Source organism: Talpa europaea (genome assembly GCF_964194135.1).
Source record: "Talpa europaea genome assembly, chromosome: 14".
Taxonomy (NCBI): domain Eukaryota; kingdom Metazoa; phylum Chordata; class Mammalia; order Eulipotyphla; family Talpidae; genus Talpa; species Talpa europaea.
In genome coordinates, this window is record NC_140082.1 from 88647367 (window position 1) to 88662762 (window position 15396).

Genomic DNA, 15396 nt, shown 5'->3' on the forward strand with positions numbered 1-15396 from the left:
ATATAAAAAGACTTGGAGAAGAACTTACTAAATGTTTATCTATTAAAATGTTGAGCTTAGAATATACTTTTTATGTTCTCAAAACTCCCAAACTCAACAATAAGACTAACAACCTGCTTTAAAATGGACAAAAGACTGAAACAGGCACTTAAGAAGATCTTTAAGCAACAAAATGGCACACAGAAATATTGCAGGTCATTGAGAAAGTGCAAATTAAAACACCAATTAGACAACACAACCTCCTCATTAAAGTGACTAACATCAAGAAGGCTGATAGCATGAAGGGTCCATCAACATTCAGATCAACTGGAACTCCCAAAAACTGCTGGTGAGCTTGCAGATGGCACAGGCTCTTTGGAAAACAGTTTGGTAGCAGTTTGTTAAGATAGTAATCCTACTGTGATATTGGACATTCTACTGCTCCATATTCACACCAAAGATAGATTTCTATACAAACGATTTTAGCAGTGTCATCCAGAATTGCCCTAAACTGGAAATAATTCACATACTTATCATGGCGTATCCATGGGCGTATGGGATACTGGACTATCACTGTGACTAAAAGAAATAAATTACTGTCGCATGCAACATCATGCTGCATCGTGCTCAGGGATAGTAGCCAGACAGAAAGGTTATATTAAGCTGTATGAATCAATTATTATGAAATTCCAGAAAAGGCAACATTATGGAGACAGAAAGCAGTTGGTGGCTGCCAGAGACTATGGGTGGGGCCAGAAGATTGCCTGCCAAGAGGAATGAGGGTAACTTTTGCAACGATGGCAATGTCCTATATCATGATCGTAGTAGTTTTACAGCAATGCACACATTTGTCAAAACCCGTTGAACTGTAACATTAAAATTGGTAGAATTTATTATATGTAAATTATACCATAAATAAAGCTAACTTTAAAATAAGGAGGTGGAAGAATCTAGATATATATTGCTGTAGAAGGATTTTCGAGATATATTGGTAAATGAAAACTACACAGTGCAGACAACACGCACGGTGGGCTTCCTTTTGAGGAAGCATCAATATAGGTTATGTCAGGTGGAAACATTTTCCCTCCACCACCCTTCTCACATCTCCCTTTTGTTCAAATCTTCTTGCATAGACATTTTCATTTCCAATTCCGTTGCCATTCCCTTGTCTCCTTCTTCAACCCTATACCCTTGGTCAGGTCTTTGTATCCACTCTCTTGGAGACAGTAGGCTGACCTCAACAAAATCACAGTTTGCTTTCATAGCCATTTCTCTCACTCCTTGACCGTACTCTCTGAGACCTCAGCTTCAAAGAAAACTCCTGTCTGATCATTCCCTTGCTTAGTGATTTTTCATGGGACTCCCAGAGCTTACAGGATTTCTTCCACATTCCTTAGAGTAGGCTACGAAGGTCTACAGAAAGAGGTACAAAGAGCCTGTAGCTCCTCGCCCTGCTACCATTCTTGCTGTCTGTTTTGTGAGTGCATCCATTGCATAAAATCACTTCCTCTTTCTCAGGAATTATATGCTTCATGATCTCATTATTTTGCAAATATATCTGCTTGGACCTTTTCTGTCACTTCCTTCTCTTCTTTGCCTGGCAACCTCTCCCTCAATCTGAATGAAACAGGTCAAGTGTTACCTCTTCTGTGAAAATTTCCCTTCTTTTCTTCTGTGATTTATTGCCATTTAAAATATTTTGCGTGGATGAAAATTGACATACAATTATTATTTTCTGAAGAGGCAGACTTTCCAGATAGGGATGAAGAAGGCATAAAAATCACCCAGATGACCTCTACACTCACAGATGTTTCTCTGTACGGGAACCTCTTTCAGTAAATGTTACAACTATGCCTGCACAGGATAAGACCCTCTTGCTTTTTCCCCAACACTCACCACCATGTTATAGATACCTTCTTGTGTCAACACAAGAAGAGAAAGGTCGGTGTATTTTTCATAGCTGCATAGTATTCTGTTTCACATATCATTTCCTTAATTGATTTCCTGTGGTGGATGCACATTAAATTCTTTCTACTTGTTAGATTATTCTAAGCAATGTTGTAATGAGCATTCCATTGTGCTTTGAAATGTCTTGTCAGCTATCCCTGATCACATTGAAACATCATTTTCTGTGTGCCTGTCTTTCCCATAAGACTGTTATTTGTTCCCTGAGGGTAGAAACCATTATTTCTCTTGGAATCTCCAGAATTATGTGGAGTTCTAGAAGGAGCTTAATGTATATTGTTGAAAGAAAGAAGAAATAAATGAAGGGGTACCTGTATAGCTGGTTGCACATATGTCTCATCACACATGTCTTCAGCTCTACTAGCTTTTCATTGACCTTGAGTCTGATAGCTCTTTGGAATTATTTAATCCTCTCCTTGTTTCTAACCTCTCTCTACACATGTCATTACCAACTGACATAAAGTCAATATGTAACTTTAAGAATTAGAATGTGGCCAAACCTTGACTCCAGCATAGATTTTAGCTGGCCTCCGCAATAGATTTTATAAATTGCAGAGAAAAAATGCAGATACCTGACACCCTTTGCCCTACCCTAAGCAGAGATGAATTATTAAAACTGAAATTGTCAATTACAAGAAAAAAGCACATGGTCTGTGTGTTGCATACTATTTACAGCTGTTGCCCGTTATAGGTCCTCTGGTGTGCTTTTGCCGCTACAACTGAATAGTACCATCCATTTAATTCACCAATACGACCGCAAAATTGTCATAAATCACTGAGAGGTAGAGAGGAAAGTCAACTAGGAATGACTAAAATGCTGCTTATGTCTTCATGAAAACCTACAGCTTTCTCCATTTGCTTCTTCATAATACCCAGAATCGCCCGCAAGGTATATAACCATATAGCAGATGTAAACCCGACTCTCTAAAGATAAAAATACAAAACAAAACAAAAACACATTGATGATATCTGCTTGCAAAGACTGCATTTTATGGACAGCCCATGCTCAACATTGTACTGGGTATCTCAGACAATAGAAACCAACTGGCTTAGATAGTGAGAATGTTGGTTGGTGCTGAAAATTTGTAAGAACTTAAGCTATTTTTTATTTCTTCTTGCTGGGCTGGGAGCATTTACTATTGTTGTTCAATATGCTGTAAATGAATACAGTTCAAAATCCACAAAGAGAGTGATATGGAATTATAGAACTGAAAATAGGCTACTGATTGGGTACAAATTCATCAAGCCTCTTTATTTCTCAACATGCTTTTTATTGACTTGCCAATGCAGTTTGCTCTGGAAGCAGTGAAAAGTGATTGTGAGCAAATAATATGGTGGGAAAGCTGACCTTCACTTAACTTCAACAGTGCTCAGCTAGCTGTCTGTATCTCTCCCCAGTGACATGCTTATTTAGTTAAATCCCAATTAGTGAATCGTTAGTCTTATGTGGAACACACCTGATCCAATATGCAATTTCTACAGAAACTCATCTCTGATGGAAGACATGGACCTGGAAGCTGAACTCTGGAAATGCAGCTCTGAGCTTTGCTCTCTGATTTGTATGCCATGGTCTCTCCGAATAAACACATGCATAATCTCCAATAATGCCAATTGTTTTTCTTAAGTGTGGTCATGGCTGAGTCACTCTCCTGCTGAAAAAACATCAGGGGCTATTTCTGAAAGTCATGGCACTCAGCTCTTCTTTTTTGGATCGTACATATCAAACACTCTTAATCCAATTCTCTTTTTCACTTCCCCTCTACCCAAATCCAGACAGCACACCTGAATGCATGCCACTTGAGGTAACCTTATTATTGGAATGACTTTAAACCTGATCTCATATGAGTTAGACTATGGTCTAGTGGGCTGTAAGAGAAGAAGGGTAGGTCGCCGGTGCTAAGTAGTGGTTTGCTGGTCTCAACTACTCAGGAGGTTGGCAAAACCTGAAGGTGCAGGATACCTGCTTCAGGAAAATCTCAAGAACCCAGGGTCTTTCTGTCTGCAGGGTCGCCATCTTTAGCAAGTGACAGATTCTCAATGTGAATTCCTCACTTGAAAGTCATATCTGTCTATAGTCATGGCAGGGAGAAACTGTTTCCTTTAATCAACTTTCCATACTCAACCCATTTGCTGCTAGTTACGCTCCTGTCACACAGCTACCCCCACCAACAAGAGGCTCCATGAAGCTGGTCTTTTAATATGGGCAAGCTCTTCCCTCCAGATCATCAGGGGTCTGGTAGTAAGAAGACAGGGGAGGTCAGGCAACCAGCAGTTTGTGCCATATTTGTTTAATTCCTAGGGATTTGAATGTTATGGGAAAAAATAATTAGTGTAACTTTTAGGTTGCTTAGAGGCAAGTAGTTTAGAAGTGATGAGGAATTGGGTGAGGATACAAAAGGAAGCGTCAGAAAAGCACAGAAACCAAGCAAGAGTAGACATGGCGGATGGACAGTAAGATGTGTCATCTCCCCTCTTTTTCCCCAAGTGTCTGGGAGACATACATCCCCAGTAGACCAAAACAAAAATTTCACCTGATCCCAGACGTGGCTCAGAATATGTCTCAACACAACAATGTTCTCGATGTCTTCTAGCAACAGAGCAAGACAAGCCGCTCTTTTTCTCATGAGTGCCAATCCATTCTTGCCCTGGGATTGCACTGGGGGTGTTTCCCTGCTTCCCTGTGCAAAGCGAAGTCTTCCAACTCCGTGCGTGTGCTCTTTTGTCAGCTCTTTCTCAAGGATGGGTTCCGCATCCTTCCTTTGTCAAGTTCCCAATACAAGTTCCTTATTCACTCCTGGAGTCAATTTCTACTGGAGGGGCCTGTCCTACCTGCCGACTTTATAACTGAGAAGGCAGGGGAGTGACACATAATGGATAGCGAGCAATTTGCCACATGTTTCATATCCGATTCCTTTTGTTTTTACAACAACCAGCCAAGGTCAGTATCACTGCCCCATTCTACAGATAAGAAAAGAGCCTCGGAGAAATGAAATCATCTGCCTATGAGTTTGCATTTGGCGAGGAAGACAAGATTTCAGCTCTGATCCCTAATATCCAACATCATGCTGGGGAGTTCACTGTTGCTTTCGTGGTCTTGATAAGATCTGCTTCTTGGCTTCTTTTCATGCCACTAAATATTATGATTTGGGTACTAACCTTAATTGTTAACTTTATACTATACATGCAAATTATGGAAGCCATAAGGCAGTCTGTGGATTAATATATTATAGCTGAACTATATATTACAAACAATCAACCTTTTTGGACTTCCTCCAGGTGGCCGTCATTCTGGATACTGTCTTCCTGGGAATGGAAATATTTCAAGGTTTAATTTTCACTTGTCCCTTTTTTATAGGGCAGCGTCCATACCAAGTGATCACTGCCCGAGTTCACCCAGGAGAGAGCAATGCCAGCTGGGTGATGAAAGGGGCCCTGGAGTTCCTGGTCAGTGATGACCCTGTGGCCAAGCTCTTGAGGGAAAACTTCATTTTCAAGATCATCCCCATGCTCAACCCAGATGGTGTCATCAATGGCAAGTATGTCCGGTGCCTGCTCACGTGGGGCTTGATTTGTGTCACCATAGAAACACATGGATGTGATTGGGGAGGCCTTGGTCTTCTGGAAGGCATAAGTTCTTATGGGCACCGTTATCTAGTACAAATAACAACATAGTCTCCATACACATAGAAGTCAGTCTCATATATTTTGAGTAGAAAAGTATAGATTCACAGCTGATTAATGCCAGAAAGGTTCTTAGAAAGAATCAAGCCCAAAGCTCCTTTTCAAAAAGAGAGAATTGGTGTCCAGGTGAATCAAGTGACTTTCTCAGGTCCCATGGTGGGTCAGTGGCAAAGTTAGGGCTCAACGTGATCTCTTCCCAGTTGAGAGCTGTGCTTTTATTTCCATATTAATGTTTACTGTAGAGAAATCTTTACTCTGAGTTGTACTTTATGGGATTCCACATGCACCTAACATAAGGCTGTCACATTCTCTAAAAGACGTGGCTGATGTGGCTGAAAAATGCCTGTGGGGTGGCTATAAGTAGGGTGACTGATATGGTCAGTTGAAAGAGAAGCTGGGTAGCGCCTGTTCCCACCCTGCCCTGACATGCTTCCTGACCTGCCTCAGAACGTGGAATGGGGAACAGAACCTCTTGAGTTGGAGGAGCTCTGTTATAAGGGGTCAGCTAAGACCCCAATGTCAGAGCTGGTCCCCAAGATCAAATAAGAGCAGGGGGTGACAGGGTGAACATTTACAAATACCTGTCTGAGACTTCACGGAAAGAGACTACGGCTCCTTCCTATGGTAACAGATGGTCCTTCTTACTATAGAAATGGACTTTTCCTGTGGAAAAAGTAGACTAAGATAAACAGAAAAATTGAAAGAAAAATATTTTCAAAATCTGAACATGAAGACCTTACAATTTATTGTAAGAATTAAAGAAACAAAAGCACATGTTTGGGAAACTGAGAAAATAGAGCAACATTACAAAGGAGAATTAAAGAGATAAAATGAAAATTATAACAAATACGAAAACAAAATCTCAAAGTGTTAAAGTCAAAATGACTTAAATAAGAATAGTTTAAGAAAGATAAGTAATTGATTATCTTTCTTAATGTTTAAGAAAGATAAGATAGTAATTAATTTAAGAACAAAATATTAAACAGATGATGATAGGCTAGCTTCAAAGGATAAACACAAAAGAGAATATTGATGTTAAAATGGTTAAAATATAAAGTTGATAACATATAAAAAGTGGATCAGAATAAATTCCAATGATAAGATATGTTAAACTATGCCAGAATGCAAGCAAGTTAAAGCTCTAGGCCATAAAAATAAAACTTCGATAGATTCAAAATAAAAATGGAAAGAAAGATAAGTTAGTCATCCATGTATTTCCCATCAAGTTTTCTGGTTTTGTAGCTTCTAGACTTCATTTTCTTTGATGGAGTCATTTTGTGGGTGGAGACTAGGGTCCGTCCTCTTTACCTGGCTCGAGTCTGGGGGGTCTTCAGGTACCTCTGACGAGCCAGCACCAAGCCCTTCACTAAGGGGCATTGACCAGGCCCCTGGTAGCAGTTAGACTTCTCAGATCCCAAGCTGCATAAGGACCCGGCAGTGTTCTCTCCTGGCCCAACAGAAGTCAGTTGCCCCTTGCCATGTTCTCCTTAGCTTCAAAGAACAGTCTCGGACATCAGCAAATGTTCCTTCCTGCATGAGAAGTCAAGGATTTTACTAGCAAGCTTCTGAATGTCAATGGATGGGAAACAACTATGCAAACCATTTTTTAAGGACATGATCCCATTTTAATGTTTTCATTTAAGATGGTTCTTTCCCGAGGTTTCTGCTTCTATTGAGTTGTCTGGGGTTTGGTAGAGAATGCAAGCAGCATTGGGTTTAGAGATGAAACTCTAGTTTGGAATTCTGTCTCTTTCCCCAGACTACAGCTGGCCCCTGATGAGCATGGAGGTTAGGGACTCTGACCCCAACACAGTTAAAAATCCAAGTATGACTTGTGATCAGCCCCTCCATATTTGTGGGTTCTGCATCCCAATTTGAAGCAGCTGACATCCGCCATTGGTTGAACATGAATGTGGCACCCTTAGATAGAAAAATAAATCTGCATCTAAGTGGAACTGACATTCAAGTTGGTGTTGTCAAATCAGTTTTCTCATGCTGGAGGAGAAAGATAATTCGCACACTGTTGGCCTGTTTGTGAAAAGGGCTCTTAAGCCCAGATAGTAATATTCAAACTCAGGTATTATAGTCACTTCTATTTCACATGCTTATACCTCCCAATCAGGGGCTTGATCCTCGTCTTGGGTTGAAAGGTTGGTGTGGCATCTTCCTGGCCTGGGTAGACATTATTTCCAGCTCACAGCTGGTTGCTATGACAGGCCAGCTTCTTCTCAGTGACAATGCCATTCATCATCATTACCATTATTTATGAGGAGTAAAATCAGCAAGCTTCTTGCAGCATGCAGTTCAAAACACTTTGTAGACCATTTGGATTACCCAAACAATTTTGGCTTAAAGGACTTGGGCATCCTGGCATTGTCCTGCATATAGGAGGATTTGCAGGTCATAGCACATCACTATTGAAACACTTGACACTCATGGGTATGACATAACACAAGTAAAGGGTTTATAAGTCTCAGCGGATGAGTCCTTGGACTGTGCTAACTTATGATTCATCTGACTTGCACTTGAACTTTCTTGGCTTTCTGCTTCAGTCATGCCCATTCCATTGTCCGTATTTTGGTATTTGTCTGTGTTTTGATTTTCGCCTTATGAATTTTACCCACTTTGGAGTATCCCATGGATAAGACCAAATCCCCCCTTAACATGCCTTAAATTCCCCATGTAAAGTCTTTTCCATGTTTGATGTCATTTACCCAAACATAGGTTGTCATTTCTGGTGTTTCTATCTCATTTATTTTTTTCTGGGCATATTCTTATTAATAGACTTTTAAAGGTAACAGGGCTACCTTTGGTGTGGCATGATCAGCAAAAAGCATTCTTTGCATAGAGATTAGAGAACTAGAACTTGCTACTTCACTATCAGACTATGCTTTCCTTTCACAAGTCTTCATGTGACCCCATGAGCTTGCAGGAATGTGTAGAAAGTACAATAACTTCCTGTTGTGGAGATGGTGGTGGAGTCCTTGAGGAAAGTTAGAGGATTTTGATATCTGTGATCAGGGAGACAACCAGGGTTTTTGAGCAAAAACATAGAGGGTCTTATCAGGCCAAAGATTCCTTAGCAACACATTTCTGGGACTGGAAATCAACACAAAGGATGGTTTTCAAAAGAAACAGCCTGCCATCTTGCTGACCTGCTGGTCTGAGTTCTAAGTAGTCTTGGAGAATAAAAGCAGTGATCTCTTAGCTCTTTCAGTTTCTTGCAAGGTGAGATAAAGGAACACATAGTATCAGGAGCAGAAGTGATACTGGTGGCTTGATTATGCAGGAAACAGAGAGGGTGGGTGGTTCCAGAGCTGCTTCAAAGATTGGCATGATGTGTAAGTGAGGGATGGAAGACATCTTGCCTGACCCCCATTTTTTGGACTTTGGTTGTTGGGTAGACGGGAGTGATAAAATCATTTTTATAAAGTCAGCACACAATTCAACATTTTATTCACAGGCGAAACAGGGCGTATTGATTCTTAGTATATATAGAACTCCACAAACGTGATTATCTTCTTCCAAGGCATCGTGGAACAGAAACAATCAACAGTAAAAAAACGAAGGACATACTGTAAGTACCCACCAGGGTATTAAGAAGTAATAGCTGAATACTCCAGGGGAAACAAATAAAAGTAAAACCCAGATAAAAATCCTTGACAATTTAAGCTATCTGGGACTATTTAAAGTTAGTGCCAATAGTCGTATACTCCACTGTGGGTGGTGAAAGCTTTATTTTATTTCAATAAGAGCACTCACAAGCTTTATCTAAAAAAAAAAAAAAAATTCAGGCCAAGAAAGAACCTTGCTCTTTTACATATGTTTCCTTATCATAATTATGACCAGATACATGGACTAAGTAAGGTCTTTAGCCCATTTTTCTAGACATGGAGACTTGAGTATCTGGGGGTGAGTGCTTGGGTGCAGTTTAAACAGCTGGTATTACAGAGAAAGGATTAAAACTTTTTTCTTGTCTATACTACATTTCTGTAGGGATTTAAGGAAACTGGAATAAAAGAAACTTATTTATTTCTTTTATTTCTTTTATTAGTTCTTATGTATAATTTAGTCCCAGTCCTTCAAATAATAGGGAAAGTGAGACTAAAGAGGTAAAATGAGTTATCCAAGATCACATAGCTAGCTAAACACAGAAATGCATGAAAAATTGCCTAGAGAATTAAAATATCAGGTGCACGCTCACACGTGCACACACAGACACACTCAGGGCTATAGGGTCAGGTGATGACATGCTGGGATTTGAGCCCAGTCTGTCTAGCTCCAAAGCTGTATTCATTTTAGCCTATTAGCTCTTCCCAACCTCAGATGGAGATGCAAGTAGAAGCTCAGCCCCATCTGCTGATTGTCTATGAAATCAACCTTGTTGATCCAAACCTTCATATCCAGTGTACCTGGATTAAGCCAAAACAAGGCCTATCAGCTCTCTGTGATTTCGACCCAGTCTGAATGAATGGGTCCATCCTCCATCTTCTTTCATGGAACAGACTTGGGTCTCAGCAATCTGCCTTGTCCCACTAGCTTCCTTCTCTGAAGAATACATCCTTGCCTGCTGCTGCTAGGTTTCGTCAGGTTACTATTTCACTGCTCATTCCTTAATATGCTTTCATTCAACTATAACCACTCAGAATCACAAAGGACTTCTATTCTCCCCATCAGGCTCACTTTTACCTTTGCACTGAGCTATGCCTCTTCCCTTCTGTTTTCATATATTCAGGGCTTCCCTCTGAGGTGACCTTAGTCCCAGCTATTTAATGTATTTCAGACCTTTTCAGTATAATAACCTGTAGCAGTTGTTCTCAGACTTTTGGATTTCACAGGTCAGTTACATTAAAGAATAAACCATAATAAGATGCAATTAAAAATTTGAATGAGAATGGACAATATTCTCTGGGCTCTCAACCATTGACTGGTGAGAAATTCAATCTCAGGTGTCTCTCAGGCTGCTCTCCACCTACCTGTGATCCTACAGTAGCCCCGGGGCTCGGGGAACGGGACCCCCAGTTCATGACAGCGAGCAGAGCTGCTGTTTGGGCTGTGCTCCTGCCACTGCTGTCTGTGGAGACATCCCCATGCGTAGGGAGCAATTGAGTCATCGATTGAATCGGCTAGTCCCCTGGTTGGTTGTCCTGAAAAGGAGGGGGCCTGACACAAGAAAAGGTGCTGGGAAAAAATGGGCCATTAGAGAGAAGAAAGAATTCCTCCTGAGCTTGGAACTGGGGAGACCCTGGTCTTACCAAAGTGTCCCCTTAGGTCAGAGGGAAAATGGCATCCACAGGTGGTGGAGGCTGGAATGGACAATCCTTTCAGTGGCCATTTGAGAAGAGAACATCTATACCAATGACCAGTTTTAAAGTACCTGTGGCCCTCATTTCTGTTATATCATTTATCCCTTAATTAAGTGTTAATAAGCCATTCCATCTTGTTCCAACTCTGTTATTGAGATGTGGAGAAGCTTCCATAGGGTGATGAAGGGGATCAGTGGCAGTTGTTTTCAGTGAAATTCCTAAGGGAACAGTGAATAATGTGTACAATAGCTAATCTGTTTTAAGAATCATGTTCTGTAAAATTGGGACTTTTCAGAAATAAAATAGCTTTATTTTTTTAATTTTTATATTATTTTAAGATTTATTTATTTATCCAAGCACTGGGTACAGTCAGAAGCATGGGCGGGTGAGAGAACTCACCAGAGCCAGGGCGGGGAGCAGAACAGGCCAACTGACGAAGTACATTGCTGAGGGGAGTAGCAGGTGCGGCAGAGGAGATCTGAGCGCCATGTGGGACCCTTGCCAGTGGCCAGGGATCGAACCAGCACTGCAGAGGCTGCAAGCAGCTTTGCAGCCCAGCGCTCAACCACTGTGCCACAGGGGAGGCCCAGCTTTATTTTTTCTAATGATAAAAATGATATATAGTATAGTCAAGAAAATAGATGTTTCAAAAGATGAGATTTGGCTCACACAGGTGGCAGATGTCTGAAAGTTTGAGATGGTATGCTAAGGAAGCTGAGAGGTTGATCAGTGCAGGACAGGTCTGGCCTACTGGGATGGAGGAAGCAAAGGCAAGAGGTGGAGTCACCAGAATCCAGGAGCTGAGGGGCACCAGGAGGCTGGTGTCTGAGAAGGCTATCTAATCTGGAAAGAACTTTTGTGGCCCAGGGGGCACATCCCTAAATGGCCAGGAGGTCAGCTCCACATGCTTCAGCCCCTTTGGGAGATCTCAGTGGTGCTGCTCCTGTGCGTGCGTAAGATGCCGTGTGAGCTAGTCTCTGCTGCGGCACGAGTTTCATTAGCTGGAAGAGGAAAACAAAGTGTGTCTTTCTCTTCCTCCTCTGCCTTCCTGTCTCCCCCTACTGCCTCTGGTTGACAGTCTCTCTGGAAGCCAACTGGCGAGGGGGGAATCCAAGCATTGTGGTTTGCCAAGCAGTGTGACGGCAGAGTGGAGAACTGTGGGCTGAGAACTCTGACAGCAGGTGAAAAATAAGCACAAACCATCTGCAGGTTGAGTGCCCAGCGTCCTTTGGCACCATGCTTAGTGCCATGTATATGGACTGCTTGGTTTTCAAAATATAAAATGGTTTCAGAGTTTCCAATGGAAAAAGAAATGGTGTATCATTATTTTAGAAAACTCTTGTTGAGAGAAAGCTTAAAGGAGAAATTAAAAAGCACCCAAATTCAGAGCTACTTATTGCATTCCTCCAAGCAAGGGCTACAGTTCACATTGTAATTTGTGATCATTACAGAGAGCCTCTAGAATTTTGTAACAAGGAGGCCTTCCCTGAATCAGGTTGCTTAGAGACAAACACTATTAGCAAGTAGAAGATCTATTTAGCCATATATTTGTAAATTGACAGCTTCGGGTATATCAGCTTTTTCTTTAATGGTATTTCTAATATACAGACCAGTTTGAAACTTCATAAGATATTTTGTAGGATAATTTAACAACCAACAGCATCTTCTTTTACTGAAGAATATAAATGGCATTATTAGTTTTTACAATAGCGATCTCACTGTATCAATGGTCCGTAATTAATATAAACAGTTCTCCATTATAAGCAATAGACAGGTGGATATTCTTGTTTTTCTCTTGGTGAATTTCTCTGGTCATTTCCCTAAGACTCATTTTCAAAAGTGTTCTGTTGAGCCAAATGTTAGGCTATTTTATGTTTGATATGTAGTATTGTCAGATTATTCAGAAAATAGATGTGTACTTCTACCACTGATGGATAAATGCGCCTTGTCCCCACACCCTCACTAACACGACACATTATCCAGCTTTTGATTATTTGCTAATCTGATAAAATTACAATTTTAATTCATTATACATATGGCAAAAAGTTCTCCTGTTTGGCTGGGGAGCGGGGAGAGGGGTCAGTCACGTATCTGATACATTTCAGGAATTCAACTCAAATTTTTCTGGTTGCAAAGCTGGTATTCTATTCACTTACCTAAGTGACTTCACTAAGTCAAAGCTTCCAGAAGTGTCCTAGTATCTCCTCTGGAAGGTTTCTACATAGAACTTGGAAAGTGGGCAGTGTAAATTTGTTAAATCTAACTCTTGGTACAGTTGGTCTTTCTGAAGTCTCTTAAATTCACCAGAGAGTGTTGGTCCAGATCAGCAGATGGATGAAGTGACTTGATTCTCTTCTGTTAGAAGTGAATACCCTTTCAGGAAATGTTAGCACTTAGCTGTCACCGTGATGCAAGGTTCTACTGTGGGTTAGATGGGAAGGGAAAATTTGAATCCAGTCCACCAGAGGCAGGGTTTTGTACAACCTGGGGTCGAGACGCCCTCGTATTCTCCATTTCTACCCCTCCGCTTAGTGTCTTTCCCTCTCTTGAAAGAGGCATGGGGAGAACCTGATTGTGCAACTGAGAAGTCTCCAACAGGCTAGAGTTTAATAAGAGTGAGGTCTTTCCAGGATGGAAGGAGATGCCCTTAGGACACCTGCCCGTATCTGACTTCTGAAGTGCAGATTTCTGTAAGCCTGTGGGTGAGTTCTGCAGTGCTCCCCCAAAAGCAAGGGCAGTGGACCACACTTTTAGGGGGAGAGAAGGGACAGGAGAAAGCAAGTGTGAACACTTGGTGAAGAGCCCATCAGAAGAAAGCTCTGTGTGTTTTGTGGGCTCTGGAAGCTGGGCGATGGCATCCATGCTGTCTCTAGACAGGATACTGATTGCCATAGAGACACGCAGGAAAGCGATACCTATTATGTGCTCCTTCCAGAGTGTCGGCTCCATATTCTCTGCTCAGAGAGAGGCCAGGAGAACCAAAAGTTCCTGCCATGGAGCCTCCCTGTGGTACTTTGCCAGCCCCAGATCATATTTCTTAGCCTTTAAAGCTCAGCCTTCACCAGCCCTCTCTCCCTCCATCCTGCAATTGTGGACTTTTATGATATAAATTATTTTGTGTTGTTTGGAACAGAGCAGTTATTACTGGACGGGTATCTGTGCATGATTTGTTTTTAGGAAAGTGCAGTGGCTTCTGGACCCGGAGCCAAGGCTAGATGTTCTGGCAGAGATGTCGGCCTGGGTTGGTGGTTCTGCCTGGTGCACATCCCTCTGTTAAGGGTCTTTGGAGACAGATGGCACGAGCGTTCAATCTCGCCCTTTGCTTTACTTGCCTTCCAGTTGAAGCTGGGGGAAGGGGACACTATTCTGATCCAGAGGGCAAATTTGGTCTGAGGAATTATTCTTTTCTCCATATACCTCCTGCCCTCCAAAGCCTCAGTTCATTTTCCATGCTGAGATAGTCTCCTAGACTCAGAAAGGAGCCTTTAGAGGATTATCTTATCCTCACAGATTTTTTATGGACAACTTTATACACTGAAAGACATGCACATTTATGTTTTCTTTAAACGAGGCAGAGGTCTGTCTGCCTTGCATGGTTCCTTGCCAATGTCCATTGCTAATTCCCAAACGATGGCCCACAGGGATTGGCAGGATGGCCGCGCTGTGTCCCTGGAGAGGTGGAAGGAGGTGCAGGAAGAGCATGGCAGGTGCTGCTGCTGTCCAACCTCGGGACACGCTCCGCGGGACTCATTTGTGCCCGGAGACTGCCAGAGGGTCCTGCTGTAGAGGCAGATGGGACACAGTCTCACTGATGAGACCAAAGTGAAAATTATTTGCTCTGGGAACACTTGAGGTCCTGCCGTTAAGCCATTTTGGGGGGCAGGCAGTCCTGGAAGTGGGTCCCCCGAGCTTCCTGGCTCACTTCCCGTTCCCACCGTAACCTGCACACCGAGAGGGAACCAGGAGCTTGAGCATTCGATTTGCCTTCCTCAGACATTGCAGTTCAGAATAAATATTACTATTTATTATTCCTAAATTTAGGGTTATTAATTATATCAGCATAAACCTAATTTATGCCATCATAAACAGTGATAATAAATGCTGCCAAATGCTAATACCCAGCTCTTGCCAACTGTGCCTGTAGTTGATGGGTTCCCCCCTCACTTCCCAGAAGCATTAAATTAAAAATGATTCAATGTTGCAGAATCATTGATCAAGTGGGGGCCGAGGCTCTTGGGGAAATGCGCTTGTTTTGTTAAATGCTGTGCCTCCTCATTGGCTGGCCATGCTGGTATCCAGGCCCTCCAGGGTTTCTCTGCTTCTCCCCTGCAGGAGGAAGAAGTGGGGCCTGGGAGGGAGAAGGAAGGAAGAGGAGGATCCTCTATTTTTATTTCTCAGTTTCCCCTTTGGAATCTCTCTTCTTAGCACCCCCAGTCCTAACACTTTCTCTCGCCACACACTTTGG

At 42.0% G+C, this 15396-nt stretch overlaps 1 protein-coding gene across 2 annotated transcripts in view; it reads left to right on the top strand.

Annotated features, from left to right (window-relative positions):
- Positions 1-15396, top strand: part of AGBL1 (AGBL carboxypeptidase 1) — a gene marked incomplete at both ends in the record, with an annotated part of 583725 nt that overhangs the window by 227299 nt on the left and 341030 nt on the right. For both annotated transcript variants that reach the window (XM_084254285.1, XM_084254284.1), the window contains one exon: positions 5300-5480. In XM_084254285.1, coding sequence (XP_084110411.1) covers positions 5300-5480 — 181 coding nt within the window. The remainder of the gene's footprint in view (positions 1-5299; positions 5481-15396) is intronic.